The sequence below is a fragment of the Enoplosus armatus genome, chromosome 9 (genome assembly GCF_043641665.1).
Source record: "Enoplosus armatus isolate fEnoArm2 chromosome 9, fEnoArm2.hap1, whole genome shotgun sequence".
Classification (NCBI taxonomy): domain Eukaryota; kingdom Metazoa; phylum Chordata; class Actinopteri; order Centrarchiformes; family Enoplosidae; genus Enoplosus; species Enoplosus armatus.
Window position 1 is genome coordinate 5,385,038 of NC_092188.1, and position 21,680 is coordinate 5,406,717.

A 21,680-nucleotide genomic window follows, 5' to 3' on the forward strand; every position below is an offset into this window, starting at 1 on the left:
ATCCTCCATGCAGTAAATGTTTTCAACATGATGGTCAAGTTAAAACAGGCCTGTGTGTGTGATTGTGCAATTTAACAAAGAGCAAGTGGGAAATTCCCAGCCAGAATACACAACACCAAGCACAACAGACTGAGGGGGCGATTCCAGAGAAATAAACCCAGAAATGTGAAAATTTGGCAGCTCGTAGGAACTGCTCGAGAGGTCAGGGTTAAATTCTTCTTCAACTTCAAGGCCCATTACTCAATAGAAAATCAAAAGATTAAAAAAAACGTCAACAGAGAATGAAATGGAAAGCAGCATATATCATTTAGTGCTTAGATTTAACACAATATTACAAAAGAATATATATATATAATTACAAATTACAAAATCTTTAAGCAATCCTTGTGGGAAAAGACCAGAAGTTTGGCAGAGACTGTACCAGCTGGATTCGTGTACATCACTGACGTTAAAGTACATACAGTCAATAATATAAATGCACGGGATTATAGTTCCTGGTAACTGACAGCAGAGACTTTCATTTAGGCTGCAGGGTTACTGGTGACTCCCTCCAGTTGTGGTTTGTAGTGTTCTGGGTCTTCAATGCGCTAAAAGAGAAAAATAATGTCATAAAATCATATAAAAAGGTGCAGACATATTTCAGTCCAAGTTTCACAAAAAGAAAATAAGAAAAACTAATTGGCAGCAAACTGCATAAAATGTAATTTTGTTGTAAAAGATGTGTGTTTAAGTCTATACTGACAAATTTATTAGAGATGCCTATCCACAAATATTTGGAATTGTGTTCAGTTAACCCTTCCTGGGTAAACAACAGCAGTTTGCAACAGGTTTAACAGTAAGATATGATTATGCACACTCCTGCACACCTTTTTTTCTCCCTTCTCACCGCTCCTCAGAGCCTTGATCCCCAAGACGGCTGAGCTGATGGCGACGCAGAGCTCCAGGACCGACAGGATGATCAACACAGCATTGATGCTTCTCAGAAGCATCTGGTGGGACACAAAAAGCAGAGTTACAATCAATAACTTTTTTTATTTTTATTTATTTTTATATTTATTTTCCTTTAATTACTGCTTCTGAAAACTTTCTATTCATCAGTGTTACAATCAATAACTTTAAAAACACATTTGTTTGTTTTATTGAGATTTAATACAATGTGTAGAATTTGTTCTTATTTGACCCATTTTTTTCAAATTTGGCTTTTTTATTATCTCTAATTGACTTTCACATAGGGCAGCAACTAATAATTGCTGAAGCGCATTACGTTCACCAAAGCAAAAACAAATGGGGACATCTCGTAATCATGACTTACGAGAAGGTTTCGTAAGAGACAGTAAATCATGATGACTGTGTAGTTTATTCATCCAAGGCGTAGAATACCATACTAATAATAACACCATCCACATTACTCAGTGACATTAATATCTCCCACTCTCAAACCAAGCAGGAAATGAAAGTGAATTAAATCAGGTAGCACTGTCATGCCTCTGTCTTCTCAATTAGAGATGATTGACCTTTTCTAATAATTACGAGATCAGGATCTCATAATTACGCTAATTACTGCTTCTGCAAACTTTCTATTCATCCGTCAATTTTGTGTTCTTCAGTCAAATCAATAAATAATTTTGTCTACGATAAGTCAGATATTGTAAAAGACGAAACAAAAACAAAAGTCAATCACAATTTCCCTGAGTCCAAGGTGACGTCTTGTTTTGTCCGACCAAGAGTCAAAAAGTCCAAAATATTCCATTTGCAATTATACAAAACAGAGAAAAGCTGCAAAACCGCACATTTCAGAAGCTGAAATCAGCTCATGTTCGGCATTTTTTGCATGATGAATTACTTAAACAATTAATTGACAATCACAATTGTTGGTGGTTAAGGATGGATTATTAATTAATTGACTAAGCATTATATCACTGGTACAACACATCAGGTTCTTCATAATGAACTTGTTACAAGCTGTAGATCAGTGGTTCTTAACCTGGGTTCGATCGAACCCCAGGGGTTCGGTGAGTCAGTCTCAGGGCTTCGGTGGAGGTCAAGACACACACCTCACTCATATGATTCGTGATGACACGCCCCGCTTGGCCATCACTGGCTGCAGGTGATCACGCTACATCGCTTGGCCTATCTGTGCTGCAGGGAAGTTGGTGCGCTCAGTTGTCGACTTGTGACTGTCGTGATGGTACGTCGTGTGATTTCTTTCTTAATATTTTAATCCCTTCATACTAACTATGTCGAGCAAAAAAAGAAAGTGGTCGGACGAATATGTACAATATGGATTCACGTGTATAACGGAACGTGATGGGAGTCAGCGTCCTAACTGCATGATTTGCAACGCCAAGTTGAGCAATTCTAGCCTAGCACCGGCAAAGCTAAAGGAACATTTCCTTAAGCAGCATGGAGATGGGGAATACAAGAACACAACACAACGTTTTTGTTTTGTTTTTGTGTGAAAATCATGTTTTGCTGGTTTTGTTCTTTGAACACAGTGATGTTGATGCACGGTTCATTTTGTGCACCAGTAAAACATATACCTATGTCTTGAATTTGATTTTTCCAATAAAGAAGGGTTCGGTGAACGCGCATATGAAACTGGTGGGGTTCAGTACCTCCAACAAGGTTAAGAACCACTGCTGTAGATGGTAACCTTTAAGACAATATCTGTGAAACAATGAAAACCCTGTAATTAGCACTCTGAGATGACAGTTTCCACACTTACCACAACCAGTTCTTTGCCCTCCATGCATTTCTCCTTCTTGATCATCTCCTCAGGAGATGGACTTGGACTTGGAGAAAGGTAGTCGTAATCGTCAAGATCGTACATCCACCGCAAAGAGATGACTGCCAAATTGATGCTGTAGAGTATGATGGCTGCAATGGCAAAACCAACTCCTGATAGATTCAGAATCACACTGAGGATGACCTAAAATACAAGACAAGTCAGTTTATGTACAACCAAACACAAAACCAAACCAGGCAATAAGCAGCATACAATACACTCATGGTTTTAAAAAGCTACAGACTATCTCACCCTTTCACACTGATAAGTTTGTACTCCTGCAGTGGAAACAGGCTGGCTGGTATTCATTTTAAAAAGCCCCTGCAACTCTTCCAAAGAGCAAGACAATGAACCTTTATTCTGCCCTCTCCAATGAAAATACATTCTCTGTAGATCTGAGTCAATGTGGGTGTGTATATTGTTGAGGGATATGTGACGTTACACATACAAAGTACAATAATCTCCTCCATTTTATTTGTCTTGAAATAAAACAAGAATAAAGCGATGACAATGACATGAAAGAAGTCCTTTTAAGATAATATAAGGATGTTATAAAACCGCTGAACTACTCACCAGACATGGACTGGGGAACTTCTCAGACAAAATGCTCATGATGCCAAATAGCACAAACTAGAGAAAAGACAAAAAGCAAAATGTTTAAACTTCCACTCTTCCACACCAACACTAAAATTCATAAATGTCTTTTCTCCTATCTTTGACAGAGTGAACAGCATTTTGAGCACCAAGAGGGAAACTAGGTAACCCTCATCTAGGGTTGGGTATCATTTCAATTTTATCGATTCCAATCCGGTTCTTATCAAATCTCGGTTCCAATTCCAAAATCTTTTGGAGAGACAAAAAGAACAACAATTAACCTACCTTTATACTTGGCACATTTAGGCTATAATTAGTAAACTGTCAACTGTGATAGGAAGCTTTTGCATACCTCATCTTCACCTTCATGGCTATAGTGAAAGGAGTTCCTGTACTAGAGGGGGTCTCTGGGGAAGAACCGGAGGTGGAGGGGTGCTCTCTGAATTTGTATCTGAGAAAAATATATATTGTAAAAACTGTAAAAAGCTTAGTGCAGTTCACTCAAGAGCGTGATATATATGCAAAAGTTAGGAACTGATAAGCAGGTCAAAATGCACGTGTCTTACTGAATCCACCGTTTCTGGGAAATTTGGAATCGGTCCTTGATACCCAACCCTACCCTGATCATGTGCTCACACTGGCAGTCAAGAGACATTTAATGTCAAGATCCAATATGTCAAGATGTCCAATGACAAAACACTTTAGGCAGAGGAAGCTCTTCAGATATTTTGGGCTGTCTTGGTTGACACATCTTTTCAACATTGCATGGAGGTTGGGGACTCTTGTCTATGGACTAATGTTTGTCTTCATTCTAGCATTCGAAGAGGCTTGGGAGTATAAAGATGTAAATTTTGTATGGAAAATTCTGTTGGATTTTGGTTATGACGCAACATAACATCTAAAGAACACAAATACAGCATTAGCTTGCTTACAAATCCTCCCAACCAAAAAGGAAACGCAGCACAATCCATTTGCCACCAAGAGCCACCGTCACCGTTACAGAGGATCACTCCAAAGCCGATGTTGAGCAACCCAACCATGATCTGCAGAGCCTGTGGAGGAGGGAACAGTATAAACAACAGTATTAACCACAAATACCTGTATAGTATAACTGCAGTCACCAGCTGACACTGTGAAAGTTCATTGGAGAGCAACCCTGTGGTGCAGAACATATTGGAGCAATACAATTTGGTCAACAGATCAATAATTTGTCTTTAGTTGACTTATTCCAACAAAACAAATAATGTACTCAAAGTTGAAATCAGAATTGAGTGGGGAAATAAAAAGTACTTAATAAAAAACCCAGTGTCGCATACAAAAGCTTTAAATGTATCTTTGCAGACCAACTTAAACTTAAAACTCACCCCCAGTACTGTCTGAGGAGTCTGGACCCCCCTCAGGCGCTGAGACACAGAGCAGCACAGTGGGTTGCAGCAAAGGCTGTTGAGGATTTGCCACAGTGGAGGCCATGGACTTTTGGGGTCAGAGGTCAGAGTGAACACAGCGACCCCATTGGCCTTGGTCATGGTCACAGACATCCTGCCTGCTCCAGTGGACTGAAAAAGACAAGAGAGTTTATATACTTTAAATCTGCTGAATCAGGTTATGGTTGCCACACTACAGGGCTGGAGTATCTAAATGCAGCAGACACTGGCAGGCTAGCTGGTGGCTTTTTGGTCAGCACAGGTGTTCCTATTATTTTGTCCACCCCATTTATATCGATGAGGGTAGGCTAAATAACAGAATCACCTCTCTGCATAATACAGTTCAAACTACATGTTTTGCACGACTGTTGTATTACACTGCATTAGTATGAGCTAAGTGTACCTAATAAAATGGCAACTGAATGTACATACAAAGTGCAGATAATGACGATGTGCTCGAAGTTACTGTCCACTAACTGCAGATACAAATGTGTAACTGGCTTCAGTAATGAAGCAATAAGTGAGTCACATGAAATAATATCTCACATTTAACTTTCAGCCACAGCCCTTCAACAAAGAAGCTCAATGTTACCGAACTTTCGCTCCTCCTCCTCCTCCTCCTCTTCTCCCTGTCAACAAATACTGAGCTCCAGCTGACCGGTTGTAAAACTGCGGAAACGTGTTTTATATCACTTGTGTAAACGCATAACGTTACACACAAGCATAAACACGACTGTTCTCGTCGTCTCCACTTATATAAATAGCCGGCTGTACTAATCATAGTGTACGCTAGTTATCTCAATTTAAGCTGTATAGCATAGTAGCCCTGGACCAGTGTATTATGGTCTCCTAGCTAACTATTTGTGCAAAAGGAGAAAAAGGAAACCGTTAGGATAGTTGGTATCATGGCCGTTTGAGATATTCAGTTACTGTTGATCATACGGAAGAATATTGGAAGAATGTATGAGGGAAGGTGAACTTCTCCGCGACCAACAAGGAAGGAAAAAGTCGGTGTAAAGCGTCGTGTGAAGTAGCAGAAACACGACTTACTCCGATGGATTGTAGGTGACTTTTTTTTAAGTAAATACGACATATAAACTCCAATATAACGCACTAGTTCCACCTTCCTATCTCACGGACTGGAGTGCAGCTCACTCTGCAGCAATGTCAGTGCTGCCACCGGTGGTCGGAAGCAATATTGCATTAGCTGAGCATCAATGTTCATTCTTGAACTTGAAAGCAGTTCGACAGAAAAAAAGGTTAATTCCCAAAAGAGGTAGTAACATTTTATTGTCAATTTTTGGCGTAGTTTAATATGATCCTATGTAAGTACAGTTGTAATATAGCTTCCACCCACAAGTGGCAGCACTGAGCGGCCCTGCAGTTAGTGAGCGAAAAAGAAGTTACGCGCCATCTTGGATTTTATATGGGTTTATATTGGTTTATATGGGTTGTGTTGATTCTATCGAAGTAAATCGTGTTTTTTTGGTTTTAAACCCACCTGACATACACCCTTTCTCCCCTAATTAGCTGACAAGACATTGACATATCCTCCAGTGAGTTCGAACATGAAATATTCATCCACGGACAAACTTGATGAGCTCTGAATGGCTATAATAGATGGGTTCACGTATATAGCAATACAGGACTATGTACAGTGCATCCGGAAAGTATTCACGGCGCTTCACTTTTTCCACATTTTGTTATGTTACACCCTTATTCCAAAATGGATTAAATTAATTTTTTTCCTCAAAATTCTACACACAACACCCCATAATGACAATGTGAAAAAAGTTTTTTTGAAATTTTTGCAAATTTATTAAAAATAAAAAACTAAGAAATCACATGTACATAAGTATTCACAGCCTTTGCCATGAAGCTCAAAATTGAGCTCAGGTGCATCCTGTTTCCACTGATCATCCTTGAGATGTTTCTGCAGCTTAATTGGAGTCCACCTGTGGTAAATTCAGTTGATTGGACATGATTTGGAAAGGCACACACCTGTCTATATAAGATCCCACAGTTGACAGTGCATGTCAGAGCACAAACCAAGCATGAAGTCAAAGGAATTGTCTGTAGACCTCCGAGACAGGATTGTCTGGAGGCACAAATCTGGGGAAGGTTACAGAAAAATTTCTGCTGCTTTGAAGGTCCCAATGAGCACAGTGGCCTCCATCATCCGTAAGTGGAAGAAGTTCGGAACCACCAGGACTCTTCCTAGAGCTGGCCGGCCATCTAAACTGAGTAATCGGGGGAGAAGGGCCTTAGTCAGGGAGGTGACCAAGAACCCGATGGTCACTCTGTCAGAGCTCCAGAGTTCCTCTGTGGAGAGAGGAGAACCTTCCAGAAGGACAACCATCTCTGCAGCAATCCACCTATCAGGCCTGTATGGTAGAGTGGCCAGACGGAAGCCACTCCTTAGTAAAAGGCACATAGCAGCCCGCCTGGAGTTTGCCAAAAGGCACCTGAAGGACTCTCAGACCATGAGAAACAAAATTCTCTGGTCTGATGAGACAAAGATTGAACTCTTTGGTGTGAATGCCAGGCGTCACGTTTGGAGGAAACCAGGCACCGCTCATCACCAGGCCAATACCATCCCTACAGTGAAGCATGGTGGTGGTGGCAGCATCATGCTGTGGGGATGTTTTTCAGCGGCAGGAACTGGGAGACTAGTCAGGATAGAGGGAAAGATGAATGCAGCAAAGTACAGAGACATCCTGGATGAAAACCTGCTCCAGAGCGCTCTTGACCTCAGACTGGGGCGACGGTTTATCTTTCAGCAGGACAACGACCCTAAGCACACAGCCAAGATATCAAAGGAGTGGCTTCAGGACAACTCTGTGAATGTCCTTGAGTGGCCCAGCCAGAGCCCAGACTTGAATCCGATTGAACATCTCTGGAGAGATCTGAAAATGGCTGTGCACCGACGCTTCCCATCCAACCTGATGGAGCTTGAGAGGTGCTGCAAAGAGGAATGGGTGAAACTGCCCAAAGATAGGTGTGCCAAGCTTGTGGCATCATATTCAAAAAGACTTGAGGCTGTAATTGCTGCCAAAGGTGCATCAACAAAGTATTGAGCAAAGGCTGTGAATACTTATGTACATGTGATTTCTCAGGTTTTTTATTTTTAATAAATTTGCAAAAATCTCAAACTTTTTTCACGTTGTCATTATGGGGTGTTGTGTGTAGAATTTTGAGGAAAAAAATGAATTTAATCCATTTTGGTATAAGGCTGCAACATAACAAAATGTGGAAAAAGTGAAGCGCTGTGAATACTTTCCGGATGCACTGTACATAATATGACTGGCTAAAATGTAATTAGGTTACTTTACAAACTGAATCAAACATAGAATAAAGACTTACCAGTTTGTGTCTCTTAGAGGAGAAGCGAAACCTAAACGATTGTTCTCCACCCGACAAAATCTGGCTGATTGTCTGTTTGTTGCGCAGTTATTGTTTGGAAAAGAGGGAAGAAAAGGAACTAGTGCCAAATTGTTAACAGAAGTACCTCCTCCCATTTTAAAGCTGTAAAGAAACTTAACCCGTTGCTGATTACTCAGTTAAACACAAAGACATATGCGAGTACTCTTTGCGTTGATTTTTATTTATATGCTGTAGAATATGTTGTTATGGTTGCTTAGCGACAGGCGAATCAGGAAGTTAGTTCAGCGTTTGTTTACATATATGCGAAGTGTAACGTAAGACAACTAAAAGAAGCAATAAGCAAGCTTAACAGAGTGCCTGTTGGAGTTTTTCACATTTTCATATGCTATTCTTACAACGTAAACCAAAGAAAAGGTGGCAGGGACATGTAGGGACGAAGCCAGACGTTTAGAGGTCATGAGTCCAAATTCCCCCTGCACAACCTCACAGTTTTTTTTATTTCCTTTTTTTCACTTTGTTCATTTTACTGTTCAGTCATATTTTCTGCAAATTCTATGTCACTACATGATTATCTAAATGCAGTTTCCAGAACTTTCCCGCACCGTTGGGTCTGTAATAATATTATTAAGAGTACAGTCTAGACCTGCTCTATTTGTAAAGTGTCCTGAGATGACTTGTTGTGATTTGGCGCTATGTAAATAAAATTGAATTGAATTGCATTGAATACAATAGCACAAAATCTTGGTTTTACAGGTAGCTCTTTAAGGCAACATTATTATATGACAAACACAAAGGCACTTAAACATATTATAATTTAATTATATTTTATTTGTTAGACTTGCATAGGATTTCAAATCGTGATAGCATTCTTTTTAAGCTGTGATAGTGGTGACCTCCTTCAGCAGGGGTAGTTTGTAGAGATCTACGTCATCAATGTTCTGAAAACACACGAACATGTAGTCACACACAATAAACCATATTCTAAATTCTGCTGTTGTGTAGTTGGTAAAGGGATTCTTTTAGTCGAGACACTACTACTCATTTTTCCGTGTTCTGTGGTTTGTGGGCATCAATTTTACAATGCCCTGCAACTCTACCATAGTATCCTGGAGCAAGCCACTGGAAGTGCATCCTGCAAAAATGTATTCTGCGCCATGAGTGCTGAACATTATGAGGGATACATGAAGTTACAAAGTGCAAAGTAATCTACCATTTCTAAATCTCCTAAACATGTAAGATAAGTATACTTCAAACACAAATGCTTGTTAATAAATGGCTCTCATTCAGATAATCCAATCTTATCAGTTGGAACTGAAACTTTTAGTAAATTGACAAGACTCTCAGTAAGAGCTGTTCTTTTCTGCGCAGCCTTCTTTTCTCTTCCACCTACTGGCAAGTATCTCAAATTATTTATGTTTTGAAATGCCTGTGTTCTGTAGTGAATATAGACAAAACAAAATGACCCCAAAAGGTTACAAGTACTGAACATAAAGCTGCAATTTACAATGGCAATGTGGACAACTTCAACTTCAATGGATATTATTTGCTTTAAATGTTATCTGTCTGCTCCAGTATCTGGCTGGACAACCTTAACTGAGCCTTAACTGAGATGTGGTGTGAAACATCCTCTGCTCCTCAGAATCCAGCACTTCTTTAGTTAATCGTTACTAATGACATAATTGTACAGTGTAGATTGAGGCCAGGGAAGCATTCCCCACTCCATCTCTCGGTTTCTCTTGCTAAAAGATAATATTATAGATAATGTTATGACAGTCTGATTCCTCTGTCAGCAGCCTCAGTTAATTTGGCTGCAACAAAAAATATAAATGTTACTTCCCTTTCAACCGTTCAATTTGTTTCAAAATAAAAGCTCCATTTCCACAAAAGGCATATAATCAGTGGTGCTGGAAGAAGCTGTCAGATCCTCCATGTAAGTAAAAGCAGCAATGCCACAAATGAGGTAAATGTCCCTTGCACTCAATGCTTTAAGCATGATGATCAAGTTAAAACAGGCCTGGTGTGATTGTGCAATTTAACAAAGAGCAAACAGGAAATTCCCAGCCAGAATACACATGACACCAAGCACAACAGACTGAGGGGGCGATGAAAAGAGAAAGCATCCTGGTCTGTGAATGTAACGCTCATCCAGAGAAATAAACCCAGAAATCTGAGCATTAAGAACTGCTCGACAGGTCAGGGTTGGATTCTTCTTCAGCATTTATACAAGAAAATGAATCATCACTGCACACTGTCACAAATGCTTTTTCTGTCACTGAAGAATCTATCCTCGTTGGTTAATAGAATATGAGGGGAGGTATAGGCAGAGAGCCCTTTAAAAATGTTGCATCATGTTAGGTCGTCTTTCTATTTAACCCCTTCCACATCCATTTAGTAACTGACACCCATGCTGCCTCAGGAGAAACAGCACATACATACAATATGTTAAAGCTATTAAAAGGTAAAATAACAGGATGTTCACATCAGCTGGATTGACACTATTGGCTTTATTGACTTTCATTTGGCCAGAAACAGCATTTAGAAAAAGACGAATATAATGATACTTTCAAATTACAGAAATCTTCTTCACCTCACACTTCAGCTTCTCTTTATGGTTATCTTTCCTATTTGTACACAAAGAGCACAACTAGTTATTCAAGTGCTAAACAGTCAATCAATGTCACACACACACACACGCATCTCTTTTACATACTAACTGTTAGGCCCATTACTCAATAGAAAATCAAAAGTTTAAAAAAAACATCAACAGAGAATGAAATGGAAAGCAGCATATATCATTTAGTACTTAGATTTAGCACAATATTACAAAACATATTCTAAAATATAAGTGCAAATATCTTTAAGCAACCCTTGTAGGAAAAGACCAGAAGTTTGGCAGAGACTGTACCAGCTGGATTTGCGTATATCATTGACATTAAAGTACATACAGTCAATAATATAAATGCACGGGATTATAGTTCCTGGTAACTGACAGCAGAGACTTTCATTTAGGCTGCAGGGTTACTGGTGACTTCCTCCAGTAGTGGTTTGTAGTGTTCTGGGTCTTCAATGCTCTAAAAGACAAAAAATTATGTCATAAAAGCATATAAAAAGGTGCAGACATATTTCAGTCCAAGAAAATAAGAAAAATTAATTGGCAGCAAACTGCATAAAATGTAATTTTGTTGTAAAAGATGTGTGTTTAAGTCTATACTGACAGATTTATTAGAGTTGCCTATCCACAAATACTTAAAAGTAATTGTGTTCAGTCAACCCTTCCTGGGTAAACAACAGCAGTTTGCAACAGGTTTAACAGTAAGATATGATTATGCACTCCTGCACACCTTTTTTTCTCCCTTCTCACCGCTCCTCAGAGCCTTGATCCCCAAGACGGCTGAGCTGATGACAACGCAGAGCTCCAGGACCGACAGGATGATCAACACAGCATTGATGCTTCTCAGAAGCATCTGGTGGGACACAAAAAGCAGCGTTACAATCAATAACTTTTTTTATTTTTATTTATTTTTATATTTATTTTCATTTAATTACGGCTTCTGCAAACTTTCTATTCATCCGTCAAGTTTGTTTTCTTCGGTCAAATCAATAAATAATTTTGTATACAAAACGTCAGATATTGTAAAAGACAAAACAAAAACAAAAGTCAATCACAATTTCCCTGAGTGGGTGATGTCTTGTTTTGTCCGACCAAGAGTCAAAAACTCCAAAATATTCCATTTACAATTATTTAAAACAGAGAAAAGCTGCAAAACCGCACATTTCAGAAGCTGAAATCAGCTCATGTTTTGCATTTTTTGCATTATGAATTAGTTAAATAATTAATTGACAATCACAATTGTTGGTGGTTATTTCTTTGTGGATGGATTATTAATTAATCGACTAAACATTATATCACTGGTACAACACATCATGTTCTTCGTAATGAACTTGTTACAAGTCTGTAGATGGTAACTTTTAAGACAATATCTGTGAAACCTCTAAAACCCTCTAATTAGCATCTCATCAGTCATAGAACTATAACATTGTACAAACGTTGTTCAAGTTGTATTTTGACTGCTGAGATGACAGTTTCCACACTTACCAGAACCAGTTCTTTGCCCTCCAAGCATTTCTCCTTCATGATCTTCTCCTCAGGAGATGGACTTGGACTTGTAGAATGGTAGTCATAATAGTCATGTTCACACATCCACCACAAATAGATGTTTGCCATATTGATGCTGTAGAGTACGATGGCTGCAATGGCAAAACCAACTCCTGATAGATTCAGAATCACATTGAGGATGACCTAAAATACAAGACAAGTCAGTTTATGTACAACCAAACACAAAACCAAACCAGGCAATAAGCAGCATACAGTACACTCATGGTTTTAAAAAGTTACAAGCTAGAACCTTTATTCTGCTCTCTCCAATGAAAATACATTCTCTGTAGATCTGAGACAATGTGGGTGTGTATATTGTTGAGGGATATGTGATGTTACACATACAAAGTACAATAATCTCCTCCATTTTATTTGTCTTGAAATAAAACAAGAATAAAGAGATGACAATGACATGAAAGAAGTCCTTTTTAAGATCATATAAGGATGTTATAAAACAGCTGAACTACTCACCAGACATGGACTGGGGAACTTCTCAGACAAAATGCTCATGATGCCAAATAGCACAAACTAGAGAAAAGACAAAAAGCAAAATGTTTAAACTTCCACTCTTCCACACCAACACTAAAATTCATAAATGTCTTTTCTCCTATCTTTGACAGAGTGAACAGCATTTTGAGCACCAAGAAGGAAACTAGGTAACCCTCATCTAGGGTTGGGTATCATTTCAATTTTATCGATTCCGATCCGGTTCTTATCGAATCTCAGGTCAAAATGCACACGTCTTATCGAATCCACTCCACAATTCTTGGAAATTTGGAATCGGTCCTTGATACCCAACCCTACCCTGATCATGTGCTCACACTGGCAGTCAAGAGAAATTTAATGTCAAGATCCAATACGTCAAGATGTCCAATGACAAAACACACTTTAGGCAGAGGAAGCTCTTCAGATATTTTGGGCTGTCTTGGCTCACACATCTTTTCAACATTGCATGGAGGTTGGGGACTCTTGTCTACGGACTAGCAAAAGGCAGTAGGCCTGTTTTTTTCTCTGAGGTCTAGGTACAGTGGTGCTTCAAGCTAAATGTTGATGTCAGCATGCTAACATTCTCACAATGACAGTGCTAAGCAGGTGTAATGTTTACCATGTTTACCATGTTCACCAACGTAGTTTAGCGTGTTTGCATGCTAACATTTACTAATTGGTAACCGCACGGCTGAGGCTGACGTCATTAGTTTTCCAGGTATTTGGTCACACCCTTTTTCATAGAAGACATTTTGGCACGTCATAGCAGGAAAAGCACAGGTGCAATCATGATTGGGTTTGTCTTCATTCTAGCATTCAAAGAGGCTTGGGAGTATGAAGATGTAAATTTTGTATGAAAAATTCTGTTGGATTTTGGTTAGGACGCAACATAACATCTAAAGAAAACAAATACAGCATTAGCTTGCTTACCAATCCTCCCAACCAAAAAGGAAATGCAGTACTATCCATTTGCCACCAAGAGCCACTGCCAACGTTACAGAGGATCACTCCTAAGCCGATGTTGAGCAACCCAACCATGATCTGCAGAGCCTGTGGAGGAGGGAACAGTATAAACAACAGTATTAACCACAAATACCTGTATAGTATAACTGCAGTCACCAGCTGACACTGTGAAAGTTCATTGGAGAGCAACCCTGTGGTGCAGAACATATTGGAGCAATACAATTTGGTCAACAGATCAACAATTTGTCTTTAGTTGACTTATTCCAGCAAAACAAATAATGTACTCAAAGTTGAAATCAGAATTGAGTGGGGAAATAAAAAGTACTAAATAAAAAACTCAGGGTAGCATACAAAAGCTTTAAATGTATCTTCGCAGACCAACTTAAAACAGGTTGTAACTCACCCCCAATACTGTCTGAGGAGTCTGGACCCCCCTCAGGCGCTGAGACACAGAGCAGCACAGTGGGTTGCAGCAAAGGCTGTTGAGGATTTGGCACAGTGGAGGCCATGGACTTTTGGGGTCAGAGGTCAGAGTGAACACAGTGACCCCATCAGCCTTGGTCATGGTCACAGACATCCTGCCTGCTCCAGTGGACTGAAAAAGACAAGAGAGATTATAGGCTAAATAACAGAATCACCTCTCTGTATAATACAGTTCAAACTACATCCTCCAAAATGATCACAAAATTGATTCGACACCTCTCTAAAACCGTTTCAACAAAAACTGACCATGATAAGCTACATGAAGGTTGGACTTATTGCACGACTGTTGTATTACACTGCATTAGTATGAGCTAAGTGTACCTAATAAACTGGCAACTGAATGTACATACAAAGTGCAGATAATGACGATGGAGTCAAGCCTGTGCTCGCAGTTACTGTCCACTAACTGCAGATACAAGAGTGTAACTGGCTTCAGTAATGAAGCATTAAGTGGGTCACATGAAATAATATCTCACATTTAACTTAGTCCTTAAATGTCCCAAACATAGCCCTTTAACAAAGAAGCTCAATGTTACCGAACTTTCGCTCCTCCTCCTCCTCCTCCCTCCTCCTCTTCTCCCTGTCAACAAATACTGACCTCCAGCTGACCGGTATTAAAACTGCGGAAACGTGTTTCATATCACTTGTGTAAACGCATAACGTTACACACAAGTATAAACACGACTGTTCTCGTCGTCTTCACTTGACTGGGATCAGATAAATAGCCGGCTGTACTAATCATAGTGTAAGCTAGCTATCTCAACTTAAGCTGTATAGCATAGTAGCCCTGGACCAGTGTATTATGGTCTCCTAGCTAACTATTTGTGCTAAAAGAGAAAAAGTAAACCGTTAGGATAGTTGGTATCGTGGCCGTTTGAGATATTCAGTTACTGTTGATCATACGGAAGAATATTGGAAGAATGTATGAGGGAAGGTGAACTTCTCCGCGACCAACAAGGAAGGAAAAAATAAACACGACTTACTCTGAGGTGACTTTTTAAGATGAATAATACATGTAAACTCCAATATAACGCACTCGTTACACCTTCCTGTCTCACGGGGTGGAGTGCTGCTCATGCTGTGATGACAGTGCACGCCGTGCTCAGTGCTGCCACCGATGGTCAGAATAAGAAATACTTTATTGATCCCCGGGGGGGAAATTATACAAGCGGAAGCGATATTGCATTAGCTGAGCGTCAATGTTCATTCTCGAACTTGAGAGCAGTTTGACAGAAAAAATGTTAACTCCGAAAAGAACTAGTAACATTTTTTTTGTCAAATACTGGCGTAGTTTAATATGATCGTGCGTAAGAAAAGTTGTAATATAGCTTCCAGCCACAAGTGGCAGCACTGAGCGGCCCTGCAGTTTGTGAGCGAAAAAGAAGTTACGCGCCATCTTGGATTTTACATGGGTTGTGTGTTAACAGAAATCCCCCACATTGTATCGAAGTAAGTCTTGTTTGTTTTGGTTTCAAATCCGCCTGACATACACATTTTCTTCCCTAATTAGCTCACAAGACATTGACCTATCCTCCAGTGGGTTCGAGTTTGAAATATTCATTCATTAACAAACTTGATGCGCTCTGAATGGCTACAATAGATAGGTTCACTTATATAGCAATACAGGACTGTGTACATAATATGATTGGCTAAAATGCAATTAGGTTACTTTACAAACTGAATCAAACATAGAATACAGACTTACTAGTTTGTGTCTCTTAGAGGAGAAGCGAAACCTAAATGATTGTACTCCACCCGACAAAATCTGGCTGATTGTCTGTTGCGCAGTTATTGTTTGGAAAAGAGGGAAGAAGAGGAACTAGTGCCAACCTGTTACCAGAAGTACCTCCTCCCATCTGGAAGCTGTAAAGAAACTTAACCCTTTGCTGATCATTCAGCCAAACACAAAGATAAATGTGAATACTCTTTGCACTGAGTTTTATTTATATGCTATTCTTACAACCTAAACCAAAGAAAAGATGGCAGGGACATGTAGGGCTGTAGCCAGATGTTTAGAGGTCATGAGTGCAAATTCCCCCAGCACAACCTCACCCCCTAACAGTTTTTTTTATACCGTTTTTTTTCACTTTGTTCATTTAACGGTTCCTGTTTCAACCTGCAGAAATGGAAAAACTGGTCCATTCTCTCTGTTCAGCTACTTCAATAAACAAGCAAACTAAACTGCAAATCACATCTGGAAAATCTGTTGTATTGCGTCTGCGTAAGATCACTCCACTCCTACCTGTGTAGTAATGGCATACTGGAAAAAGGAATATTGGAAAAGTCTGGAAAATTGCTCCACTCTGAAAACACACAAACACGTTGTCACACACAATAAAGCTTAAACAAAAGTGTGGATACTCTGATCTCATAGGAGGAACGCTTCAGGCACACCTTCGTCACACAAAGAAGACAGGAATAACAGCTTGCAGCAATATTGTAAATAGACTTAGACTTTAGACTTTTAGACTTAAGACTTTATTTATCCCACAGCGGGGAAATTTACAACTCACAGCAGCAAAGACAGAAAGCAGACAAGCACTGTGTCAATAAAAAACAGAAGTATTATAAACAATAATGATATAATAAATACAGATAAATACAGCAAACAACAGCATAGAAGATAGCCGAAGCTACCACAGTGTCATAAAAAGTCCGGAGCAGTTTCCTGCACACACCGAAGGACCTCAGCCTCCTCAGCAGGTGGAGGCGGCTTTGACCCTTCTTGTACAGGGCCTGAGTGTGGTCAGACCGGTCCAGTTTATGGTTCAGGAGAACACCCAGGAATTTGTAGTTCTCCACCACCTCAATGTCCAAACCCTGGATGTTCACCGGTGTGATGCTGGATGTCTTCCTCCTGAAATCGATCATCATCTCCTTCATTTTGCTGTCGTTGATGTGAAGCTGGTTGAGCTCACACCAGCTGACAAAGTCGCTGATGACCTCCCTGTATTCCAGGTCAGGGGACAAGCAGGGGGCTGGAGTGGAGGGCAGCTTGGGGAGGTGTGAAGAGGGGGCAGGAAAGGTGGGGCAGGGAGACTGGGCAGAATCGAATCTGTTGAAAACCAGGTTCAGTTGGTTAGCCCAGTCCCTGTCTCCACTGTCCTGGTGTCTCCCCTCACCTTTTCCATGTCTTCTTAAATCCTCTCCAGACACCCCTGGTGTTATTCTGCCCCAGATGTTCTGATGTACTGTTGTGAAGCTGGTAAAGGGATTTTTTAGTTGAGACATTAAATCATTTTCCCGTGTTCTGTGGTTTGTGGGCATCAATTTTACAATGCCCTGCAACTCTACCATAGTATCCTGGAGCAAGCCACTGGAAGTGCATCCTGCAAAAATGTATTCTGTGCCATGAGTGCTGAACATTATGAGGGATACATGAAGTTACAAAGTGCAAAGTAATCTACCATTTCTAAATCTCCTTCATGAAATCCAGTAAGATTAGTATACTTCAAACAAATGCTTGTCAATAAATGGCTCTCATTCAGATAATCCAATCTTATCAGTCAACTTTTAGTAAATTGACAAGACTCTCAGTAAGAGCTGTTCTTTTCTGCACTGCCTTCTTTTCACTTCCACCTACTGGCAAGTATCTCGAATTATTTATGTTTTGAAATGCCTGTGTTCTGTAGTGAATATAGACAAAACAAAATGACCCAAAAACATAGATAATGTTACGACAAATATTCTTGTTGACAAACTTAAGTCTAGGTCCTTTCTCAAGACTCAATGAGAGCTTTACAACCGCCTCTTATCTCATTGAGAATATACTTTGAGATAATTAATGTCATAATAAATAAAACAAAACAATGTCCTTTGGAGAAATTAACACGTCTTACCAATCTACCCTCTCTAGTAGGGATGATGATTAATCATTAATCGATTAATTGCCATTAAGAATTCAACCAGTTAAAAATGTAGTAACTCAATGTATGTATTGTGTAGCATTTCTCCGGAGCAGAATACTAACATTTATACCACAAGAGGGCGTACCTCACCTTTACTACTGGCTCAACAAACGACAGAGCGGTCAGGGGTAAATGGTGAGGCCACCATTACTAATTGAAATCAACTGAAAGCATGATATGTTTTTATTATATATACACAGTGGTGGAAAGTAATTAAGTACATTTAATCAAATACAGTTTTGGGATACTTGCATACTTTATAGTTTGTCAACAAGTGTATTTGTCATAACATTATCTTTTAGCAAGAGAAACAGAGAGATGGAGTGGGGAATGCTTCCCTGGCCTCAATCTACACTGTACAATCATGTCATTAGTAACAATTAACTTAGACAAAGAAGTGCTGGATTCTAAAGAGCAGAGGATGTTTTCAGCTGAAGGATGACATAAAGGGTTTATTTAGACTAAGAATTAATGAGTTTCACACCACATCCCAGTTAAGGCTGTTTAGAGTTCAGTCTCCAGCCAGATACTGGAGCACAGATAACATTCAAAACAAATAATATCTATTGAAGTTGAAGTTGTCCACATTGCCATTGTTTTGTCTACATTCACTACAGAATACAGACAAAACAAAATGATCTCTGGGCGCTTCCCAAATATGAACGTCCACACCTTTGCCCTGAGGCGTTCCTCCTGTGAGTGTGTGACTACATGTTTGTGTGTTTTCAGAACATTGATGACGTAGATCTCTACAAACTACCCCTGCTGAAGGAGGTCGCCACTATCACAGCTTAAAAGGAATGCTATCATGAGTTGAAATCCTATGCAAGTCTAACAAATAAAATGTAATATAATTAAATTATAATACCTTTGCCATATAATAATGTTGCCTTCAAGAGCTACTTGTAAAAACAAGATGTTGTTCTATTGCATTATCCGTATCTGGCGGCCAAAGTCTTGCACTGACCCCCACACACACACACGCACAAGTTATACGTTATATTAACGTACACTGCCCCGTCCCCCCTGCATTACATTAACACGCACACACCCCCTACTGGACAATACTGGACACTTTATTTTGGTCACTGCACTGTTTGTTATTTATCTTATCTTATTCTTTTACCTTTATATTTTTACATGTTTGTTGTCTGTCAGATTATATGTTATATGTTAAAAAAAATGTAGCACCATCAGACCACGGCAAAAACACTGTTAGGGGGTGAGGTTGTGCAGGGGGAATTTGGACTCATGACCTCTAAACGTCTGGCTATGGCCCTACATGTCCCTGCCAACTTTTCTTTGGTTTAAGTTTAAGTGACTATTATGACTTCTCTACTCCAAGTCCAAGTCCATCTCCTGCGGAGAAGATCATGATGGAGAAATGCTTGAAGAGCACCGCACTCGTTCTGGTAAGTGTGGAAACTGTCATCTCAGCAGTCGAAATACTACTTGAACAATGTTTGTACAATGTTGTAGTTCTATGACTGATGAGTGCTAAATAGAGGGTTTTCATTGTTTTAAAGATATTGTCTTAAAAGTTGCCATCTACAGACTTGTAACAAGTTCAATTTCCAAAAAATGCCAAACATGAGCTGCTTCTGAAATGTGCGGTTTTGCAGCTTTTCTCTGTTTTATTTAATTGTAAATGGAATATTTATTATATTTATATTTTTAGTTTTTGACTCTTGGTTGGACAAAACAAGACGTCACCTTGGACTCAGGGAAATTGTGATTGGCTTTTGTTTTTGTTTTGTCTTTTACAATATCTGACGTTCTGTAGACAAAATTATTTATTGATTTGACTGAAGAAGAAAAAAAAGATGGTTGAATAGAAAGTTTGCAGAAGCAGTGATTAGCGTAATTATGAGATCCTGAGGTCAATCATCGCTAATTGAGAAGACAGAGGCATGACGGTGCTACCTGATTTAATTCACTTTCATTTCCTGCTTGGTTTGAGACAGTGGGAGATATTAATGTCACTGAGTAATGTGGATGGTGCTATTGTCAGTACGGTATTCAGCATGCACTTCAGTAATTATTAGTTGCAGCCCTATATAACAGTCAATTAGAGATAATAAAAAAGCCAAATTTGAAGGAAATGGGTCAAATAAGGACAAATTCTACACATTGTATTAAATCTCAATAAAACAAACAAATGTGTTTAAAGATTTTAAAGTTGTTGATTGTAACGCTGCTTTTTGTGTCCCACCAGATGCTTCTGAGAAGCATCAATGCTGTGTTGATCATCCTGTCGGTCCTGGAGCTCTGCGTCGCCATCAGCTCGGCCGTCTTGGGGATCAAGGCTCTGAGGAGCGGTGAGAAGGGAGAAAAAAAGGTGTGCAGGAGTGTGCATAATCATATCTTACTGTTAAACCTGTTGCAAACTGCTGTTGTTTACCCAGGAAGGGTTGACTGAACACAATTCCTTTTAAGTATTTGTGGATAGGCAACTCTAATAAATCTGTCAGTGTAGACTTAAACACACATCTTTTACAACAAAATTACATTTTATGCAGTTTGCTGCCAATTAGTTTTTCTTATTTTCTTTTTGTGAAACTTGGACTGAAATATGTCTGCACCTTTTTATATGATTTTATGATATCATTTTTCTCTTTTAGCGCATTGAAGACCCAGAACACTACAAACCACTACTGGAGGGAGTCACCAGTAACCCTGCAGCCTAAATGAAAGTATCTGCTGTCAGTTACCAGGAACTATAATCCCGTGCATTTATATTATTGACTGTATGTACTTATTTGTCAATGATATACGCGAATCCAGCTGGTACAGTCTCTGCCAAACTTCTGGTCTTTTCCTACAAGGGTTGCTTAAAGATATTTGCACTTATATTTTAGAGTATTTTTTGTAATATTGTGTAAAATCTATGCACTAAATGATACATGCTGCTTTCCATTTCATTCTCTGTTGATGTTTTTTGTATAATTTCCCCCCGGGGATCAATAAAGTATTTCTGATTCTCATGCTGAACTTTTGATGATGATGCATCTGTGTGTATGACATTGATTGACTGTTTTCTCTTTTACAATATTAAAAGAGTAAAATACTTAAACAAGTGTAGTTACTACTTATGAAATTACTTTTTTAAATACAAAATATATGATTAGTTTGTTAGATATGATCCACTTTTGAAGATTAAACTACCCAACAGTATATGAAGTAGTTAAAATAACCTCAGCCAGCTACAACATTAAAATGCTTTTTACACATGTATGCAACAGTACTAATAATATAACTTGATAACACTGACAGCAGCCACTCAGCTGCATAACAAGTACTTTGATACTTTAAGTACATTTTGCTGATAATATTTCTGTACGTTTACTAGTAATGGAGGATTTTTACATAGTTGTATTGCTACTTTTACTAAAAATAAAAGTTCTGAGAACTTGTTCCAACACTATTCATTTTAGGCGGCATTAAACTTCAAAGTCACTGAGTTGCAAGATCATTAAGCAACACAAGCTTCAGATCAA

At 39.1% G+C, this 21,680-nt stretch overlaps 2 protein-coding genes across 3 annotated transcripts; both read right to left on the minus strand.

The window, feature by feature from the left end:
* Window positions 1–287: 287 nt before the first annotated feature.
* Window positions 288–8,287, minus strand: LOC139290553 (membrane-spanning 4-domains subfamily A member 6C-like). Of its 2 annotated transcripts, none has more exons than XM_070912360.1 (7): window positions 8,167–8,287; window positions 4,744–4,935; window positions 4,312–4,431; window positions 3,359–3,415; window positions 2,726–2,929; window positions 867–989; window positions 288–587 (listed from the first exon to the last, which is right to left on the minus strand). In XM_070912360.1, exons 2-7 carry the CDS (start codon window positions 4,915–4,917, stop codon window positions 522–524), a joined length of 744 nt encoding a protein of 247 aa, XP_070768461.1. In that variant the 5' UTR covers window positions 4,918–4,935; window positions 8,167–8,287; the 3' UTR covers window positions 288–521. The 2 variants fall into 2 exon arrangements, with proteins under 2 accessions (XP_070768461.1, XP_070768462.1); XM_070912361.1 differs by lacking the exon at window positions 8,167–8,287 and adding an exon at window positions 5,854–5,940.
* A 2,385-nt stretch (window positions 8,288–10,672) lies between these two features.
* On the minus strand, window positions 10,673–16,083 carry LOC139290309 (membrane-spanning 4-domains subfamily A member 6C-like). The gene is made up of 7 exons (XM_070912050.1): window positions 15,981–16,083; window positions 14,196–14,387; window positions 13,760–13,879; window positions 12,815–12,871; window positions 12,284–12,487; window positions 11,529–11,651; window positions 10,673–11,258 (listed from the first exon to the last, which is right to left on the minus strand). The coding sequence occupies exons 2-7, from the start codon at window positions 14,367–14,369 to the stop codon at window positions 11,193–11,195; spliced, it is 744 nt and encodes a 247-aa protein (XP_070768151.1). The 5' UTR covers window positions 14,370–14,387; window positions 15,981–16,083; the 3' UTR covers window positions 10,673–11,192.
* Window positions 16,084–21,680: the final 5,597 nt, after the last annotated feature.